Source organism: Macaca fascicularis, chromosome 11 (assembly GCF_037993035.2).
Source record: "Macaca fascicularis isolate 582-1 chromosome 11, T2T-MFA8v1.1".
In the NCBI taxonomy this organism is placed as follows: Eukaryota; Metazoa; Chordata; class Mammalia; order Primates; family Cercopithecidae; genus Macaca; species Macaca fascicularis.
In genome coordinates, this window is record NC_088385.1 from 86484806 (window position 1) to 86506241 (window position 21436).

General features: G+C 40.1%; 1 protein-coding gene across 5 annotated transcripts in view; it reads right to left on the reverse strand.

The window, feature by feature from the left end:
- The window catches only part of PAWR (pro-apoptotic WT1 regulator), an 87711-nt gene extending 67721 nt beyond the window's left edge, over nucleotides 1-19990 (reverse strand). For 2 of the 5 annotated variants that reach the window (XM_074007471.1, XM_074007470.1), the window contains exons 1-2: nucleotides 19859-19990; nucleotides 18695-19357 (exon numbers count right to left, since the gene is read on the reverse strand). In XM_074007471.1, coding sequence (XP_073863572.1) covers nucleotides 18695-19210 — 516 coding nt within the window. In that variant the 5' untranslated portion in view covers nucleotides 19211-19357; nucleotides 19859-19990. Of the gene's footprint in view, nucleotides 1-18694; nucleotides 19358-19473; nucleotides 19529-19621; nucleotides 19743-19858 lie in introns of those variants that run through there. The other 3 variants (XM_074007472.1, XM_045365650.3, XM_045365651.3) reach the window with 2 other exon arrangements.
- Nucleotides 19991-21436: the final 1446 nt, after the last annotated feature.

Sequence of the window (21436 nt, forward strand, 5' to 3'; positions counted from 1 at the left end):
CAGGAGCTCAAAGCCAGTGTGGGCAACATAGCAAGACCCTACCTCTAAAAATAAAAATATTAAAAAGCTATAGTTCTGCATGACATTCTTTTACTGCACGAATAGCAGTGTAAAGTATTGTTAGTTAATGGCATCAGCATCCACCCAATTGCTCTAAAGTAAAACCTAATTATTATTTTGATTGCTCTGCTTCTCACAGAAAGTGCTGTCAGCTCTATCTATAAAACATATTCCATATGCAATCTCGTCTCTCCATGGCCCCTACCTCCCACCTGGTCACTCTCCCCTGTATTGCTGTAGTCGTCTGCCCTCTCTCTCCTTCCCACAAACAGAACCCATTCTTTACCTACAACCTAAACTGATCTTTCTGAAACAAAAATTAGATCAAGTACTTCCTCTGCTTCAACCAACAAGCAGCTCCCAACTGCATTTAAACTCCAAACTCTACCATGACCTGGTCTCTATCTCTTCTCACCTACCCAACTTTTGCTCTAAGCTGAATACTTGAAGTTTCCTGCCTCAAAGCCTCTGTAATGTCTGTTTCCTCTACCTATAACATTTTGTTTTGTTTTGTTTTGTTTCTCCTCACAATCTCTTCCGATTCTCCTACCTAGAACATTTTTAATACCCCAGTTCCTTGCCCTGATTTTTACCTAACTGGCTCCTTCCAAAGTTTGGAACTAAATACCTAGCTCCATAGAGGCTTTCCTTGCCAATCCTAAAGTGCTACCACCACTCTGCAGCCTCTACTTTGTAGCCTATCTCCCTGTTTTATCCTCTCCAAGGTACTTATCACCAAGTTTACTGTGTGCATTAGATCACACTCATACTCAACGAGAATCAGTTTTATTAACTTGAATGTATCACCAAAAAGAAATGATTTTAATACTTTTTTCTGTATTTCAAACATATACAGCAGTAGAGAAAATAAAACGAATCCTAATTTGTCCATTACAGCAATTTCAGCAAGTATCAATTTCATTTATACTTCTATTACTTTCCCACCACCACCTGTCTTATATTATTTGGATGTAAATCCCAGGCATTTCTTCTCTAAATATGCCAATATATATCTCTAAAACAATTCTTCTACAGCACACACTACAACATTATCAAAACTAAAATAACAAACAATGATTACCTAATATTATCAAATATCAAGTTAGATGTCAAATTTCTCATTTACCACAACCATTATTAAGTGAGTCAAATTAATCATATTTCTGTCAGTCTCTACCAATACAAAGAGAAGGAAACCAAGGCTGGAGAAGGAAGAAGTGATTTGTTCTTCAAGTTTGCTGCCTGTTCCTGTCAGTTTCACCTGAGCCTGACTTATTCACTATAGCAGCATTCACTCAAGTAGCAACAGCTGAAAGCAGCCTTATTGTGCCCCTCAGTGACTCCGTTACCAGCCAGTTGGAGGCCTCTCCTCAAAGAGCTGAGTCTGAGCTCCTCTTTCAAACTCAGTAACCCAGTACCAGCCAAACAGCACCACCTTCTCAGAGGTCTGAGATTTGTGAGAACTTAAAGAGCTAAAAATAGGTAATATACTTTATGGTAGCATTTTTTATTCCTCATATAAGCACTTCACAAGGTTAAATTCTTCTACTTAGAATGTAATCCCATTCACAACAACCACAAAAAGAATAAAACACCCAGGAACAAGCTAACCAGGGAGGTGAAAGATTTCTACAATGAGAATTACAAAACACTGCTGCAAGAAATCAGTGATGACACAAACTAATGGAAAAACATCCCATGCTCATGGATAGGAAGAATCAGTATTGTTAAGATGGCCACCCTACCCAAAGCAATTTACAAATTCAATGCTATTCCTAACAAGCTATCAGTGATACTATTTGCAGAATTAGAAAAAAAAATTCTAAAATTCGTCTGGAAACAAAAAAGAGCCCAAATAGCCAATACAATGCTAAGCAAAAAGAACAAAGCTGGAGGCATCACACTACCGGACTTCACTATACTACAAGGCTACAGTAACTAAAAGAGCATGGTACTGGTATAAAAACAAACACATGGACCAATGGAACATGTCAGAGAACTCCAGAAATAAAGCTGCACACCTACAACCATCTGACCTTTGACAAAGCCAACAATAGTAAGCAAAGGAGAAAGGACTCCCTATTCAATAAATAGTGCTGAGATAACTGGCTAGCCATATGCATAAGATTGACATTGGACCACTTCTTTTCAACAGATTAAAAAAAAAAATCAACTCAAATGGACTAAAGGCTTAAATGTAAAACCTGCAACTATGAAAACCCTAGAAGAAAATCTAGGAAATATCTGAAGATCAGCCTTGGCAAAGATTTCATGATGAAGACTCCAAAAGCAATTGAAACAAAAACAAAAATTGACAAGTGTGACTTAATCAAACTAAAGAGCTTCTGCACAGCAAAATAAATTATCAATAGAGTAAAAAGACAATCTACAGAACGGGAGAAAATATTTGCAAATTATGCATCCAACAAAAGTCTAATGTCCAGAATCTACAGGGACCTTAAGCAAATCAATAAGCAAAAAAAAAAAAAAAAGAAAAAAAGAAAAAAATGACCCCAATAAAAAGTGGGCAAAGGACATGAACAGAAACAGATACTTCTCAAAACATGACATACTCGTAGCAACAAACATATGAGAAAAATGCTCAATATGACTAATTATTTGAGAAATGTAAATTAAAACCACAATAAGAATACCATCTCATACCAGTCAGAATGGCTACTGTTAAAAAGTCAAAAATCCACAGATGTTGGTGAGGTTGAAGATAAAAGGGAACACTTAAACACTGCTGGTGATAATTTAAATTAGTTCAGCCACTGTGGAAAGCAGTTTGGAGATTTCTCAATGAACTTAAAACACAACTACCATCCAGACCCAGCAATCCCATTACTGGGTATACACCCAAAGGATTAGAAATCATTCTACCACAGGGCCAGGCACAGTGGTTCACGACCGTAATCCCAGCACTTTGGAGGCCAAGGTGGGTGGATCGCTTGGGCTCAGGAGTTCAAAACCAGCCTGGGCAACATGGCAAAACCCTGTCTCTACTAAAAATACAAAAAATTTTAGCTGGGCGTGGTGGCGCACTTGTGTTCGCAGCTACTAGGGAGGCTGAGGTGGGAGGATTGCTTGAGCCTGAAAAGTGGAGGTTGCAGTAAGCTAAGATCATGCCACTGCACTCCAACGTGGTGACAGAGCAAGACCCTGTCTCTCATATATAAAATAAATATAAATATATAAAATAAATCATTCTACCACGAAGACACATGTTCACTGCAGCACTATTCACAATAGTAAAGACAAGGATTCAACCTAGATCCCCATTAACAATTGATTGGATAAAGAAAATGTGGTAAACATCATGGAATCCTACACAGCCATAAAAAAGAATAAAGTCATGTCCTTTGCAGCAATATAGATGGAGCTAGAGGCCATTATCCTAAGCAAATTAACGCAGGAACAGAAAACCAAATACTGCATGTTTTCAATTATAAGTCAGAGCTAAATATTAAGTATACATGGATGCAAAGAAGGAAACAATAATCACTGGGCCTACTTAACAGTAGAGGGTGGGAGGAGGGTAAGGATATTATGGGTACTATGCTGATTACCTAGGTGACAAAATCATGTGTACACCAAACCCCCATGACATGAAATTACCCATGCAGCTAACCTGCAAATGTACCCCCTGAATCTAAAATAAAAGTTGGGAAGAAAAAATAATAATAATAACAAGCTTAATATATTTGTTTTGCTCAGGCTAGTATTTAAAAGGTGACACTGACTCCACTGTGAAACTGGAAGCACAGGGGAAAAAATGACCCTGATCCCATTAAGCAGTTGGAAACAGAGGAAAAAAAAAAATCAAGAATTTTATTTTGGGCAAGTGCAAAGTTAGGAACTAATTTCTCAAATCAGAAATATGAACTTCCCAATGCTTTGCATTCCTCACCTGTAAAAGAGAAATAATAATAATAGCAGTGACCCGTCTAGAGCTGTTCTAAAGATTTAATGAACTAATACATGTGAAGGACTTAGAATAGTACCAGGCTTAAAAAGCACACAACTGTAATCTCACATTAATATGGCCTGCTTATTCAAAAATGCAAATACCTTTCGTCACCCATAATTAATAAAATATTCTAAAAGCCAGCCTGTAGTATAAGCAATTTCTGATTTAATCAGTCTTTCAAATTATCATATGACTCAAGATAATAATAAGCTCCCCTATGTACTCCAACTGAAGACACTAACAGTCAATTAAATAGTCATAAAACTGAAAACGTATTAATAAACTGTATTCTCTACTATAGTGTTCTATGATTTCAAACACAGTATCTCCCCAACTAGAGTATGGCAACAACCTCCCAACTAATCTCCTTACCTCTATTCTCTCCTTCTTCTAATCTGCTTTGTACCACAGCGCAATAGTTGATCTTACTAAAATTTTGCTCTCACAATATGAACATATACTGCTCAAGTTCTCCTGTAGCCGGACACATCAAACCAAAAACCTTCGGGCTTGTTTTTAAGATCCTTCACTATTCTGTTCCCTCAATTTCACCTACTATTTCCTAATATAAGCCCTCTACCCCAATGAGGTTACTAATTCTCACCTTTGTACTACTGCCCACTCTGTTTTCACAGTGTGAAATAGAACTCTCCTCTTCACCTGTCCATTTCTTATCAGTCCTTCAAGATTCAGTTCAAGGCCGGGCGCGGTGGCTCACGTCTGTAATTCCAGCACTTTGGGAGGCCAAGGCGGCAGATCACAAGGTCAGGAGATCGAGACCATCCTAACACAGTGAAACCCCGCCTCTATTAAAAATATAAAAAAATTAGCCAGGCGTGGTGGCGGGCACCTGTAGTCCCAGCTACTTGGGAGGCTGAGGCAGGAGAATGGCGTGAACCCAGGAGGTGGAGCTTGCAGTGAGCCCAGATCGTGCCACTGCACTCCAGCCTGGGTGACAGAGCGAGACTCCATCTCAGAAAAATAAAAAATTTAAAAAAAAAGATTCAGTTCAAATCTCACATTCCCTCCAGAAAATCACCTGGACCATTCAATCCTCCAGGAATCTCTCAAATATCTGTACCAAGAGTATGACCTAACATTTAACATTTTATTCTACTCATTTTTTAATGTTCAAGAATTGTCCTATATAATCTTGTTTTTCTGGGTTAGATTATAAAGTACTCAAGGACAAAAATTAGTTTGTCCAAATCCTAGCAGTGCTGGTAACAGAAAAACTATATTAACTCAAGCGTTCAAAAGGCCTAGTACAGTGTCTTAACATGTACTAACAAGGTAGTAAATGTATGCTAGCTATACCAGAACATCCAAATTAGAGAATATTCTGTAGACATTAGGAATAACACATCTATGATGTTTGTAAAGATACTGATAACAAAAATGTTGTAACAATATCTGTAGAATGATTAAATTTCTGGATATATAAATACAATTATTTTATGTGTGGCTTCGAAGAATTGTATTCCAAAAATATAAAGTACTAGTTATCACTGGATAGTCAGAATCACTATCCAATAAAAATGTTATGAAACAAAAGTGTTTATGAAACAACAAAAAAAGTAATAATTAACATTTCTCCTTTTAAAAAAAGCTTAAAGTGAAATAATACAACAATGTCAAGTTTAAAGGCAGGTTATAAGAATGTACATAGAATATAATCCCAATGCATAAAAATAAAAATGGAAGAAAATTCGTTAAATTTATAAATAATATTCTACAACTGATTTTTGTAGAAATCAAATCCTATATTTGCTATTTTATTTCAAATTTTCTGAACACTATTCCTAAAACATGGTTTGGAGATGCTCTTTGGTTCCTCTAAGATACTACTGGGAAAGAAGGAAGTATGGAGGGAGAAAACACTTGTAGAAGTTAAACAAGTAATATATAGGGAAAAATTCAAAGGCAATTCCCATCCTTAAGCACTTGTACTCCTACCATTTGTATTACAGAATGAACTAGAAGAATCAGAATGCAATAAACTGGTTTTATATTAAAGTGCAGGGCAAAGTACAAACTCAGGGATAACGTTAAGCTATAAACTTCTCCATTACACTAGAATCAAACTCTAGCAATTTTGTATCACTGGAGTTCCCCACCTCCACTGCATCTGCCCTCCACCCCCACTCATTCTCAAATTTATTCATTACATAATTATTTTTGTCATCAAAAGAAATCATTTGGTACAACTTTGTTTAGATCCTATCCTCTAGTTTCTTTTTAATGTATATGGAAATTTTTATTTATTCTACTATGTTATCTTTACAGTATTTTGCGTTGTTTACTACTCTTGAATATCTGCCTCCAAACAAGAAAATCATTTTAATGATTTCAAATTAGGCAGACAAAACTGTTTTATTTCCAAACCCTGTGAGAGTTATTGTATAAACAGATATGGACAGAGGAAGGAAGTACCCAGTCAACAATACTGAACAGCAGAATAAAGTCTGAATTCTTTGGCATGGCATTAAAATTCAACACAATTGGTCCATATCAATCCTCTTTAACTGTTCTCCATTCGCTCCCCACCATGAATTTTCTGAACATCACCATTTCCTCTGTTAGAACATATCCTGCTTATTTCCAACAATGATAACCAATGTGTGGGCACTGGCACCCAAACAGACCTGGAGTCAAAGCCAAGTTCTGCCAGAATGGCTTTTGGGCAAGTCCTAACTTCTTTGAAGCTCAACTTCCTCATCTTGTAAAATGATAAATATAAAAAACCTACCTCATGAGTTAATGTGAAGATTAGATGTAACCCATGGTAAGCCCTCTGTGCAGTACTGGACATACAGCAGGCATGCAATATAAAGTTATTATTTCTATTACTTCCCAGTTCTGTGCCTTTGCATGTGCTATTTGCTCTACCCGAAATGTTACCCTGTTCCCCTCTTCACTTGGAGAATCTTTCTTACCAACTAAGACCTAAAGCATAATGCCACCTCATCTTATGTAAAGCCTTTATTGAGTTCCTTAATTAATGGCTCCCTTTAGGGGTTTTTTTTGGGGGGGGGGGCGAGCAGGGTGGTGGTTAGAGACAAGGTCTCACGCTGTCACCCAGGCTGAAGTGCAGTGGCATTATTATAGCTAACAGCAGCCTAAAATTCCTGGGCTCAAGCGATTCTCCTGCCTAAGTCTCCCAAAGTGCTGAGATTACAGGTGAAAGCCACTGTGCCCAGCCCATGGCCCCCTTTTCTGTGCTAGTAGTACTTTGTTCTTTTCTCCATCATAGTAGTTGTTATTATACTAAACTATAATTATTTATCTTTTTCCCTGAAATATCAGAAGTTCCTTAAAGTCTGGTAAGGCCAGGTGCGGTGGCTCATGCCTGTAATCCCAGCACTTTGGGAGGCCGAGGCGGGCGGATCATAAGGTCAGGAAATCGAGACATCCTGGCTAACATGGTGAAACCCTGTCTCTACTAAAAATAAAAAAAAATTAGCCGGGCGTGGTGGCAGAAGCCTGTGGTCCCAGCTACTTGGGAGGCTGAGGCAGGAGAATAGCGTGAACCCGGGAGGCGGAGCTTGCAGTGAGCTGAGATTGCACCACTGCACTCCTGCCTGGGCTGCAGAGCGAGACTCCATCTCAAAAAAAAAGAGAAGAAAAAAAAAAAAAAAACTGGTGCATATTTTCTATCACATAGCACTGAGCCTGGGGCACACAACAGGCATTCAAATGTTTCTGAAGAAACCAACTTATAAAAGAATCTATAAAAAAATGCTGCAGCATATGAAAGGAGTGACAAGGGCAAATGCTACAGAGAGGACAAATGGAATGAAAGAAGCTATCACATTTGGCAATTAAGAGGTCACAAGTTTGGTGACACTGGTATAAAAAAGGTCACAGGCAACCTTAGAGAGATGAATTTCAACACAGTAGTAAGAAATGAGCAGTCAGCAGATGAAAACGTTGCCTTTAAGAAACTGACCAATTATGGGGAAAAACAGTAAGCTAAAGTAAAGCAAAATTAAGGGAACATTTCTGCATAACAAGATGAACCAGGAGGTAAAGACTGAGTATTTAAGTAAGAGGTAATAAAATAAAATCTCTGATACAGATGTAGTATTAGCCTGGTGGGGCCAGGAGCAGTAGGGGATATGCTAGACTCAGCTAGAGGAAAAAGGTTGAGGTTGAAATGCAACTTAAGTTTTGAGTTAAAAGCTTTCTGGAAAGACTAAATTAATGTTTTGTTTTTTGTAATGGGCTAGATAATCTCTAAAGATTTTTCCAGCTCAAAACATTCAGTTCTGTAATTTTTTTGTTGTTGTTTGTTTGGAGATGGAGTCTCGCTCTGGAGCCCAGGCTGGAGTGCCGTGGCGTGATCTCAGCTCACTGTAAGCTCCGCCTCCCGGGTTTAGGCCATTCTCCTGCCTCAGCCTCCTGAGTAGCTGGGACTAGAGGCACCCGCCACCTCGCCCGGCTAGTTTTTTTATATTTTTTAGTAGAGACCAGGTTTCACCCTGTTAGCCAGGATGGTCTCGGCCTCCCAAAGTGCTGGGATTACAGGCTTGAGCCACCGCGCCTGGCCCAGTTATATAATTTTTAATGCCAATGAAATGTCTCTGAAATCTGTCCTTCCTTTCCTTTTCTAACACCATTTCCTTAGCAGTCATTATTAGTATACTCTTAAATGAGTACTCCCATTTCTCTGCTTCCTATACCTTTCCTCTATGTCATTACTTGGATTGATCTTCCCAAGCCATTGTTTTCTATGTTTTCACAACATTTTACATATTTTAGATAGATTGATGGGGATACAGATATCTATGTATGGGTAGATATATAATGCACTGTAACATTTGTTCAGAAAAACATGGATTTGTCCCAATGCCACTGATATGAACGTACGTTAGGGAAAAAGTTGAGAATAACACTAATTTTGCATTTGTTTATGTTCAAATGCAAGAAATGCTCAGCAGGCACAGTTAACTGCAACCCAGTCACATAGAAATATATGCATACATGCCTCAAACATCTGCCAGTTACCTCAGTTCACTGCATACGTTATGAGCTACACCCATCCACATCTGGTGTAACACTCTCGCTCCAATTTCAGATAACCTTCCTCCTACCGTAATTCACAAGCTGGAATCCTTCTAACACATAGTTTTTAAAAAGTTTAGGTATTTTTCAAAGTAAAGTGTCATATTTGTTGTAGTATTTATGTATTTATTAAGCATTTAACATGTGTGAAACTGCTAGTTTTTATTAGGTTTCTATCTTTTTAAATGCCATTGACAAAGTTTTTGAGTGTTAAGCCCCAAATTCTGTTTTCACATACGCCCTACAGTTTTTACTGTGCAATTCTGCATACCATGATAAGTTTCAGGAACTTATTTGAGCTACAGCATACGTATATTTATAATTACTGCAGCTCTAACCACCAATTTCCCAGTGAAATCAAAGGTTATAGAGGTTTAAAAAAAGAAAAAACCTCTGGTCATCCTTCACAATTATCTAAAGGACTTATACCTGTGAGGCTCAATGGCACAAACACTTTTCTTGAGCAATGTTTCAGGAAATACAATATATGAAAAGAAAAAAATAGGCCAGGTGGAGTGGCTCACACCTGTAATCCCAACACTTTGGGAGGCCAAGGCGAGAGGAGCACTTGTGTGTAGGAGTTCAAGACCAGCCTGTAGAGACCCCATCTCTACAAAAGAATTTAAAAAATTAGTCAGACGTGGTGGTGCAAGCCTGTAGTGCCAGCTACTCAGGAGGCTCATGTGGGAGGATCTCTTGAACTCAGGAGGTTGAGTCTGCATTGAGCCATGATCGTGCCACTGCACTGAGCCTGGGTGACAGAGACCCCGTCTCAGGGGAAAAAAAAGAAAGAAAGAAAAGAAATAGCTATTTATCTAAGACTATTTATGGGCTAACCAAAAAGTCACATAATAAGGTAGATAAGCAGTAAGGTCCTTTCCCAAAGAAGTAACGGTTAAGTATTGTAATATCAAACAGCACAAAACACATGCATCCAACTGGACATGGTGGCTCATGCCTGTACTCTCAGCTGCTTGGATGGCTGAGGCAAGAGGATCGCTTGAGCCCAGGAGTTTGAGGCTGAGTGATCACACCATAGTACTGCAGCTTGGGGAACAAGCTAGATCTCTGTCTCTAAAAAACATGTAACAAAAAATCCACATCTATCCCTATTTTTGAAGTTACAGAATAACATTATAAAAATACTCATGATGAGCAGTTAAGTACACACACAAATCGATAATGTGGTTCCATTTCTCAAGCAGATTCACAGAAATAAGAGTAGAAACACAAATATTAATACATATAAGATAATAGGTTTTTCCACCTTTTCTTGGATTTATTTCCATAAGAGAACTACAGTGAACACATCGCCTTTTTAACACATTACTTCTACCAGCAGAAAAAAATTAGGATTATATAAATTTGACTTACATCAACTTTTGTTTACATTATAGGATATGGAGAAGTATTTCAAGAATGTGAAACCTAAAAGTAACTTATTTGATTATTTCAGCTAATGTAATTGTACTTTTCATTTCTATTCTTCAAGCACCATCTTCTGAATGTTAACTCTGTTCTGAGATTTATATTCTTTTTAAATATAACTAAACATATTCTGGAAAAAACTCCAAAAATAATAGAAAATCAATTGATACTTTATGTAACCTGCAAATTCTAAAATATTAAGTAGTTTGCTTACATGACCACAGATAAGCTTAGTCTAAAAGATGTCTTTTTAAGTTAATTTTATCTGTTTCAGTTCTATATTTCAAGCTGTATATTATTATGTTTATTTATCCTATTCTCTTAGTCCCCCTAGAGTTTTGTTTTGTTTGGATTTTTCCCAGCCAGAGTCTCACTTTGTCACCCAGGCTGTAGTGTAGTTGAGCAGTCAGAGCTCACTGCAGCCTCGACCTACTGGGCTCAACTGATTCTCCCACCTTAGCTTCTCAAAGTGCTACAATTAGAGGTGTGAGCTAGGGCGCCTGGCCCCATAGAATTTACTATGAAGAGCCTTAAAGTTTCAGCTGCCACAGAATTGTAATCTACAATATAAATTCTCTCCTATCTGTTCATTTCTGCAAAACCTAACAAAATATTAATTTTCAGAATACAACTACCCTATTTCCTCAACTACCTAAAATAAATGAGGCTATCATTGAAAAATACACTGTGACCCACAAAATTTTGCTGGACAAAATCTCCAAAAACTATCACAGAATAAACATTTACTAGTCAACTGACATGCTAAGATTTGAACTTGCTGGAGCTCTTTCTACCTTTGAAGTGTGTGATTTTGCTGCTTTCAGAAATTAAATATTCCTGCAATTTTGTTCAGCCATGGTGCCCAGTGTATTTTTACATAGCCTAAGGAGAATGTAATAGATGGCTGAGGCTCAATTCTATACATGCAGGTATATGGCTATAACACAATAGCCTAAGATCTAAACAGAAAGTTGACTCAGCAGTTAACCAAATACGTTTAAAATCAATTGCCAGTCAAGGATGCTTATAGGTCTAACCTGTAAGATTTGTAATCAATGGGGAAAAATTTTGTATTTGATAATAGTTTGATAAGATGGCAAACACAATGCTTTAAAAGTTTGAGTTGCTAATTATCAAATACATTTATAAACGCAATTATATACTTTCACTTAAAGATACATAAAAATTAAAAACGCGTGAAAGTAAAGTTCTAATTACACATTAACTATCTGAGGTGTTTCTGCAGTCTAGACTTGTCTAAATTCTGGAAAAGAGGCAAAGCAGACATAGCATTTTGCACTAAGTATGTGACATTACATAAATGTTTAAAGTACTTTGAATTTCCAAGTAGCTCAACCTTCTGTTAAAATATGCACAGTTTTTTTGGCCGGGCGCGGTGGCTCAAGCCTGTAATCCCAGCACTTTGGGAGGCCAAGGCGGGCGGATCACAAGGTCAGGAGATCGAGACCACAGTGAAACCCCGTCTCTACTAAAAATACAAAAAATTAGCCGGGCGCGGTGGCGGGCGCCTGTAGTCCCAGCTACTCAGGAGGCTGAGGCATGAGAATGGCGGGAACCCGGGAGGCGGAGCTTGCAGTGAGCCGAGATCGCGCCACTGCACTCCAGCCTGGGCAACAGCGTGAGACTCCGTCTCAAAAAAAAAAAAAAAAAAAAATGCACAGTTTTTAACTGGAAGAAAAAAATGAGAATAGGAAATTAACCTATATAGTAACTACAAGTTGTGATTTGGGCATTTTTATAACATTTTCACAAACATCATTTTATTTAATTCATGCAACAATCCTGTTAAGATAATCAGTATTCCTTTCATTTGCCGGATCAGTAAACTAGTACAGGGTATTTAAGATAGTTCTTCCCAAACTTTAGTGTTAAACTCAAGTTTAACTCAAGTTAAAATGCAGACTCTCAGATAAAATCCCTAACCCGGACAGGGGTGGATCCCAGAAATCTGCATTTTAAATAAACAGCACAAGTGATACTGGTAGAGATGATCCCCCCAGACACATCTTTTAGGACACTGATTCTAGTACTATAGCTAAAACAGTAAGCATGGAAACTTCTTTTTTTTTTTTACTCTGAATCAGTGTTCCCAAATGTTTAGATGACAGAGCTTTGCAGATCTCCATGAAAGATATGTAAAAATTTAAGTAAATTGAAAGTATTACACTCAGTTAAATTGTTAGGTTTTTGCAAAAGTAATCCAATTGCAAAATTAATCCAATTATTAGGTTGGTGCCATTACTTTCAATGGCAAAAGCCGCAATTACTTTTGCACCAACCTAATAAATACCTATTATACTAAATTCCACTGCAAACAAATGGTAGTGGGTGCCCAAGTTTAAGAAACTTAAAATTGAGGAGCTCCTACAATAATTTCATTTTCTCTGTAAAATGTGGGAAAGGCTGATATTAAATTATTTTAAGTTAATGACTTCTCATAATTTGAATAACCTATCACTTTACTGAAAGGTAAGCTAAAACTTAGGGACCAGAGGTTCTAAGAACATAATGAAAAATAAAGATGAAAATATAAAAGCACTTAAGAGCACACCGTGTGAATACTAAAAAAACCATTGAACTGTATGTACACTTTAAAAGGGTAAATTTTATTGTATGTGAATTATATCTCAATTTTACAAAAAAGGAAAAAAGCACTGAGAAAATGTCAAACCCTAATATTTGCCAATAATTTTATACTTGTAAAACATTATATCAACCTTGCTATTAAATGGCGTAATTATTTTCTGGCACACATCATAGGTGCTAAAAAAAAAAATTCGGAAATAATAATAAATAGCATAAATAGGCTGGGTGCAGTGGCTCCCACCTGTAATCCAAGCACTTTGGGAGGCTGAAGCGGGTAGATCACTTGAGGCCAGAAGTTTGAGACCAGCCTGGCCAACATGGCGAAACCCCATCTCTACTAAAAATACAAAAATTAGTTGGGCGTAGTGGTACATACCTGAAGTCCCAGCTACTTGGGAGGTTGAGGCAGGAGAGTTGCTGGAACCCGCGAGGTGGAGGTTGCAGTGAGCTGAGATCACACCACATGCCACTGTACTCCAGCCTGGGCAACAGAGCAAGACTCCATCTCAAAAAAGCGGAAGGAGGGAAGGAGGGAAGGAAGTAAACAGTATAAACAGGCCACTAGCTGGATAACGATTTTAAATAAGAATTTTAATGCCAGTGTCTATATATTCATTTGTTCTCAAAATTTTCCATTAAAGTCTCACTTCACCCATCTTCTATAAATAGGGCTATTTTCAAATTCTATAGTCATATACTAACAATTTAACACTAAAATACTCTTTGTATTTCTTAAACTAGGTATACAGTATGTAATACACTGAAGTGCAGTAAGATGGTTTATTATGCACAAGACTGTGAGTGCAGACTATCTCTAATCTACTTCTCACTACATATATGACCTTAAGTAAGTAACATACCCTCTCTTCCCCATTTTCCCATAGGGCTGTGGTGAGAATTAAATGCACTAATGTATATCAAGTGCTTAGAAAGGTGCATGGCACTTAATAAGCACATCATAAATGTCAACTACTTTAATTATGTAACTATTATTTTTATGAGAAATGGCATTCCAGCTCAGACAACTCAGTACAAATCCTGATAATATTAAAATTTCAATTTACTTTACAAGCGAGCTCAAATATTTAGGAAAGCTGGGCTAATATCAGCCCAGGTTTTACACTAAGCAGTCTGTGTTTACACTATATGTACCCCATTCACAAATCAAATTTTCTCCAACTCTGAGTCATTATTAGTTTCTCTCCTGACTCATCACATAGAAAGGTAGACAGTCTGGAGCATAATAGGAATAACAAAAGGCATTTCTTAATCCACCTGGATTTATAAAGTTTACTAAGTGGAACTTGTCCTATATTCAATATACATACGAAATAATTATGACCTAACCTGTATTCACTTAAAAGTGCTTTCTATATGTTAAATGCTCCTTTATCTTCCCTTTCACCAACACAAGTTCAAACTATGGAGTAGGTGTTATGATCCCATTTTGATAGAAAAACAATTTATCACTTAAGTAAAATCAAAGATTCACATTTTCTGACCACTAGCCAAAAATAAATTTACATTTTGCCAAGAGCCTGGTGTTCAAAATTTTGCCACACTATAGGTTAGAGGGTCAGAAGCAATCTCTGAGTACACAAATTTGACCTGAAATTCTATTCAATTCCATACCTTTACTGTTTTCTTCATTCAAATATTTGAATTAATTCAGATAACCTTTAAAAAAAAGTTTTATAAAAGTCTAGGGAAATATGCTCAGTAATGAAAGGTAGGTTAATGTTTAAAAACTCTCCTTTTCCTAGATATATACATACACACAAAATACACAAAAACATTTAAAATATTGCTCTATCACTTACTTTCTATGTGATCTTGAATCATTTAAGCTCTAAGTCTTCATTTTCTCCTCTAGAAATGGGGATAAACAGTGTAACTACCACATGAGACTGCTTGAACTTCAGTACATAAACCACTTTAGCCAACCACTATTTTAAAACAGAAGTTTTAAATACTGTATATGTTAACTTTTACACTTAAACCAAAACTTCAGTGCCACCTCTACCTATTCATAGATTCTATTTTCTATGGCAACCATCTCCATTAACCCATTCACACAACCCTACTCAATGGCAGTAACTTCACAAACACCCTGAAAACAAGTATATAACTCTCTAGGAAGCTTTCTTCAACTGTCACTCCTCCTCCCTGGGTTAGGTACCTTGCTCAGGCACTAAGCTGTACTTACTACTCTACTTTTCACATTTCCTTATACTACCTGAGAGCACCTCGTGGGCAAGGCTTATGTCCTATTCATTTCTATACCCAGACTGCAGCCCAACAGTTCTTACTACTGACTCACATTTGAATCAAATGGGGAACTTTTAAAAATATTAATGCCTGGAATCCATCCCAGACCCATTCAATTATTACAGGGTGGGGTGAAGGGACAAAGAGGGCAAGGAATTGAATTAGCATGAGCAAACTTTTTAAAGATCCTAACATACTATCAATGTGCTGCTCAAGTTAAGAACCACTGCATGCTGATACTTAATATACTATACAAACAATTATGTATACATGTACATATGTGAGAATATAAGTAAAAATATACAGGTACTGAAAAGTTTAAGACTCAGGTCAAGATTCTCATCCTCAATACCTTCTCCCAGCCCAATCATCCCCTCCCTTTAAACACACACTATTTCCAATAAATATTTACATGTTTCACATTAAGATGACTTTCAAACTGTTAACTCAGTACTTAAATTTTTTCATGTAATTATGCCTTATCCTTCTTCCTAGATTATAGCCTTGTTCCTTGAGAATATACACTGCCGTATTCTTGTTTTCTCCACTGAAGGATAGTGTCTTTAACAGGTATGTAATAAACAGTTGACTGATCTGATAAACACACATAAAAATTATTGGCAAGAAGTATGCCATGTCCAAATTACCCAATTCGGGTGAATTACTACCAAAAAACAGAAAATGTAAAAATTTAGAAAAAAAGATTTTTTTAAATCTCTTATTAAATTTTATCTCATTAAAGAAGCTCTGGGTATTTCGACTTTAGCCACCACATGCAGTAACTACCCAGTTTCCTACCTCCCAAACGGCTAGTTTCAGTTTTTGACCTGGTTCCTTGCCTATAACTATCTTCTAGTCAATTCTGGTATCTTTAGCTGCTGTCAGGTACCTTTATAACAGTATTATATACACACTATATAACTTGTAAAATGAGGTAATGAAAGTCATGTATCACACAGAAGTTTCATAAGTACTTCCTTCAAGGAACTTAATGTTTATCCACCATTAAAACAAGATCTCTACATACGAACTACATGTTAATCTACTAATACAAACTTGGTTGGGAATCATGTCTGAAAATAAGAGTCTTACTCGACATTAGATAAAATAAAGACTACTGTTGAATATAGAGAGATTGATCATTTTCATCTTTTTACATATTTTCATACCTGAAAAATTTGCAAAATATGTATGGCTTTTTAAAATAGGGGTGTTAAATTAAATATTACACAAGAAACTCCACGGCAACCGGTATTCTCAATGTTGAAACTACTAGGAGAAATGGCACACAATTCTAAAAAGGCAACAATATAAAGACATGGAAATGGCTCAGCTTTAAAGTTTTGCATCTATTTTACCACTATTAAAATCATCTGAAATACATAAGTTGTTTTGAAAAATATGAAAATATGAGGAGGAGGCACTCAAGAAGTATGTCTGTTAATTAGATACTGTGGTAAAACATTACTGTTTTGTTGGGTCCTGCAGCTTGAAACGGATAGAGCCATAGTTACCACTAAAAGAAAGCAGTCCTCAATTCCCTATTCAATAAAAAAGGTTCAAATTCCACAGACAAAAAAAGGTACCGTTGGTTTGTTTGTTTTTAAGGAAGATTAAATTTAGGAGTTGCCAACACCCAAACGAAAAACATTCCAGAGTATTAGACTCCATTGTAGTGGGGAGTCATCTACATTCTCAGCACTATGTTCTCTTACTCAAAGCAGGGATATTAACAAAAGATGTTTCTTAGGATCTCACAAGATACACTCTACTTACTTCCCCTAGGAAACATTATGCTTGTTTAAAAAAAAAAAAAAAAGTACTTGAAAAATAATTTTAGCACATGCAGCCAGAAAAAAGTCAAGTTTAACATCTGCCAAGATATTTCCCGAAATAAGACCCCTGTTAGATAAACAATGAGGAAAAGATTGAAAATGACAAATTCTTTTATTTGGACCATCAGCTACTTTTAAAAATCAAGTTGAGGAATGTAGCTTTTCCAAAGCCTTGTCTTCAATTTCCCCTTATTCTTCACATTTTTAACTAAAAAAAAAAAAAAAAAAAAAACCTGGAAATTTGATTACCACTCTTATGAATTCCTTCTAAAGCAATTTAATGAATAACAGACCTTTTGTGCAAGTAGCAAACCGCAGAGGACAGTTTTGCTGGCTGATAAAAATCTCTGAAACGCTCATATAAATACATCCTACAAAGACACACTATGATTTTCCAGGTATGGAAATCATAATACTAAAAATTTAGGTATATTTAATATACACTCTAACTTATTGCAAATGCTTTTACTTAAACCACAATTAAAGTTAGTAAATTCGAAATAGTTATTTAGTGGGTGACAAAGTTGAGTAAAATTAGAAAGCCAGGAGAAGAAAACGTGAAAACTAAAGAGTCAATGAGGAAAAGACGCATGTATTTTAGGTGAAACAAGGTGTTGAACCACTTCCTCAAATCCATGAGCTACTATCAAAGTAACCAAAACTTGTTTGAGATTGTTTTGTCTTGTTTCTGGTAGAGGGAGGTGTGATTATACACTTAGTAAAAATGTTTTACCAGTCACTCTAATGGAAGATGCTGCTACCTGCAGCAACGTTTTGAAAATACTCAAAACTGCAAACAACCCGAAACAAACAAAAAACCCTACCACGTATGTGTTTCAGACACAGTACTCAAAAAGAGATCGTCTGAGCGAACAGAATTGTGGGTTATTAAAGCATCCTTGTTGTCGTAAATATCACTCAGAAAAAAACTGTGTGTTTAGGAGCACAACTTATAAACATTTGATTTATATGTAATACAGTGAATGTATTCATTCGGATATACTCATCTTGAGTTCACTGGAAGACAAATCTGTCTCGGATATTGCTAAGGCCACCTTTTCTTTACAGGTGCTATTAAACATTGGTAAGAAAGGAGAAATAAACTGGTAACTTCACATGGGCACGTGGGACCCTAGAGAATGTCGTCACCACCATTAATCAATTTTTCTAACTGATCAAGCACAAACAGCCAAGTCCAGGCGGGCAAGTCCTGGAGCCACAAGTTGTCTTTCTACCACGGTAAAAAAGGATCCTGGATCTGAGACCTGGCCAGGAAGCCTGAAAAGCACGTGTCCTACTCTTGAGTTTGGGGAACTTCCCAGGAGGCATTTGTTCAGAGTAAAACTCCATCACCCCCTGCCCGCCTAACTCGGTGAATGGACAAGTACCAGCCAGAGGAGGAAAACTCTGGGCCCCGGGTAGCTCCCAGGAGGAAGACACCGGGAAGAAGCTGCCGGCTCACCTCTGCAGCAGGGATGTTGACCACGCCGGTGGAGCGCCGCTTCTCCCGCAGCTTCCTCTTCTCGATCTGCCCCTTGCCTTTCCTGGCACTGGGGCCCGAGCTCTTGCCCTTCTCCGGGACGCCGTCCTGCTCCTCCTCGTCACGCCGGGGCGGCGGTGCAGCCGAGGCAGAGGCGGCTGGGGGCTCGTCCTCCGACCGCCGCGGGCCGGGGGCCGCCCGGGTCAGCATGGCGGAGCCTACCGCGCAGTTCACGCCCCCGGGGCCGGGGACGGCAGGTGCGGCCGGCGCGCCGCCCGGGAGGTTGTTGTTGAGCTCGTTGGCAGCGGCGGCCGCCGAGGTGCCCAGAGCCCCCGCGGGGGGCTTCCCAGCGGCGTCGCTGCCGCCCCCTCCCGGGGCGGCCGGGCCCGGGGGGTTCTGCTTGGCGCGCATCTTCTCGCGTTTAGCCTTCCACTCCTCCAGGAAGTCTGTGGTGCTGCCGCCGAGGCCGCTGCTGGTCCGGTAGCCACCGGTCGCCATATTCCCAGAGGGGCTGGCCGGGCTCTCACCTCAGGCCGCCCACCACGGCTCCGGCCGCTGCCTCCTTTTCCTTCCTGCGGCCCCGAGGATGCCAGGGGACGACCTCCAGGAGCGGGACGGCCGCCGCTCCCCCAGCAGCCGGCGGGGCTGAGGGGAAAGACAAAAGGGGGCGGGTAAGGGAAGCGTAAGATCCCCGCCCGACCCGAAGGTCTGGCCCCGGGCTGCGCCCCTCGGAGACCCAGAGCGCGCCCACTAGTCCCTACCGGCGAGCAGCAGCCGGCTCCCCACCCTGCGAAGTTTCTCCCACGCACCTACAGTGCGGACCCCGACGATCACCGCCCCCTCGAAGGGAGGAGAGAGGACTGACCCCACCCCCTAGTCGGCCCGCCCGCCAGCCAGCCCCGTCCCCACCAGGGTCCGCGCCGGCGGCGGTCGAGGTACTACGGCCAGACCCGCCACCTGTCGGCCCGTCGTATCGCTTGCTCCGCGCTCTGGCCACCGCCGGTCTGAGGTCCCCGCCAGCTACACTCCCACTCCCAAGGCGAGGCGCGGAGTTCCTAGTCGGTTCGAAGAGGAGGCGGGGACCCAGCTGTCCCGCGGAGTGGGGAAAGGGCCGGGTGTGAGCGAGCGGCGGGGCAGCCCCCTTACCTCGGAGGAGCTTGTAGGGGACGAGGCGTGTGGCTGGGATCGGGCACCCAGGTGTGCCGAAGCTGGCGCGCGCTCTTCCGCCGCGCGGAAAGTGCCGCGGCAAACTCGCGGTGCGGAGCTCCAGGCAGTCCCAGGACAGGAGGGAGGGAGAAGAGGGAAGGAGGGAGGGAGCGAGGGGCGGGAAGGGAGCCGAGTGGCGCCGAAGCACGAGCGGAAAAGGCCGAGGCGACGCTTGAGGGGCGCGGCGCGCAGTGGGAAGGGTCGTGGCCGCTGACGCCCCGCCCCCGGCGCTCAGGTGCGCGGCGTCGCGTCCCGCCCGCCGCTGCAGCCCGCCCCGCGCCCGCCGTCCTCTGCTCCGCACCAGTCGCCGACCACACCGCGCCCGCCGCGCTCCGCCCGCGGCCGGCGGGTTGGACCGCACATTCCTGGGCTAGCAGCCTCGCGGCGTCCGGCCTCCCGGCGCCTCCGACTCCGGGGCGGGAACGGCACTCCACGCCCTTCTCCTTGCTTGTCTTCTCCGCCTCTCTCTTCTCCCACCACTCTTCCTTTTAAGTACAAGACCGAATTATTTGAGAAAAAGTCTCGAACGCTGCTGGCTAAGGGGAAAAGTGCGATAACTTGTGATGATTCAGGGAATGACTAGACTGGATGGGAAAATACCCACGTGTCTCTTTTCCTAGTCGCTGCTCCCTTTTCATATGTACTAGGGCAGCGGGCAGAAGAATAGAAAGAACTGAAGCAAACCCAGCACCCTCATTCTAAGAAAACTGCGGTGTCCTGCTGAAAAGGGTTGGCTAAGAGGAAGGACTTACAAGTATCTTAGGGTTGCGGGAGAAAAAACTCAGTTCGACAGTTTATTACATTGGCGATTCCAGTCTCGGAGTTTTCCGCTTAACCCTGTCTCTGCATCCCATTTACAGGGAATGAATTTAGCAGCAAAGCTCCCTACCAAATAACGCTACACTGATGCTAATTTGAGATGAGCTGGGGCAGTGATTGTCTCTATTTTTTCATTATTAACATGCCAGAGGCTTATCCTCAGATGCAAGTCATCTAAAATTTCTGGATCAGAGCGGGGTGGGCTGCCATTGACGCACCTGAGAAGACTGACCTTTCTATATCCAAGTAATGTCAGGTCACATCATTGTGGGAGGCTACAAATACCAGGTCTCCATTTTGTGAAAAAGTAGGAGAGCCCTCAGTCACTCTTACCTAACATAAACCTTTGTTCCTACTTAATATTCGTGTTTTGCCCAGGTAGCACGTGGTGAGTGAGCAATCAGTTTTTGCCTGCCACAGAACTGGGAACAGAAGAAAGTGATTCATATGCTCTATATTTCTCGGGGAAAGACAGTTTTGGTCTTTGGTCTGGCTGTTGTGGGAAACGTATGGAGAGAGCTCTGGAAAAATCCTTAGAAAATTAAAGGCTTTTCTTGGGAATAGGTCTAAAAGGCTGAGCGGCTGTTTAAGCTAGTACCAACCCCAGTGTACCACCTGAAATTTCTGAATTACGTATTCATTAGTTTGTTTTCTGAGTTTTTTTTTTTTTTTTTTTTTTTTTTTTTTTTTTTTTTGAGA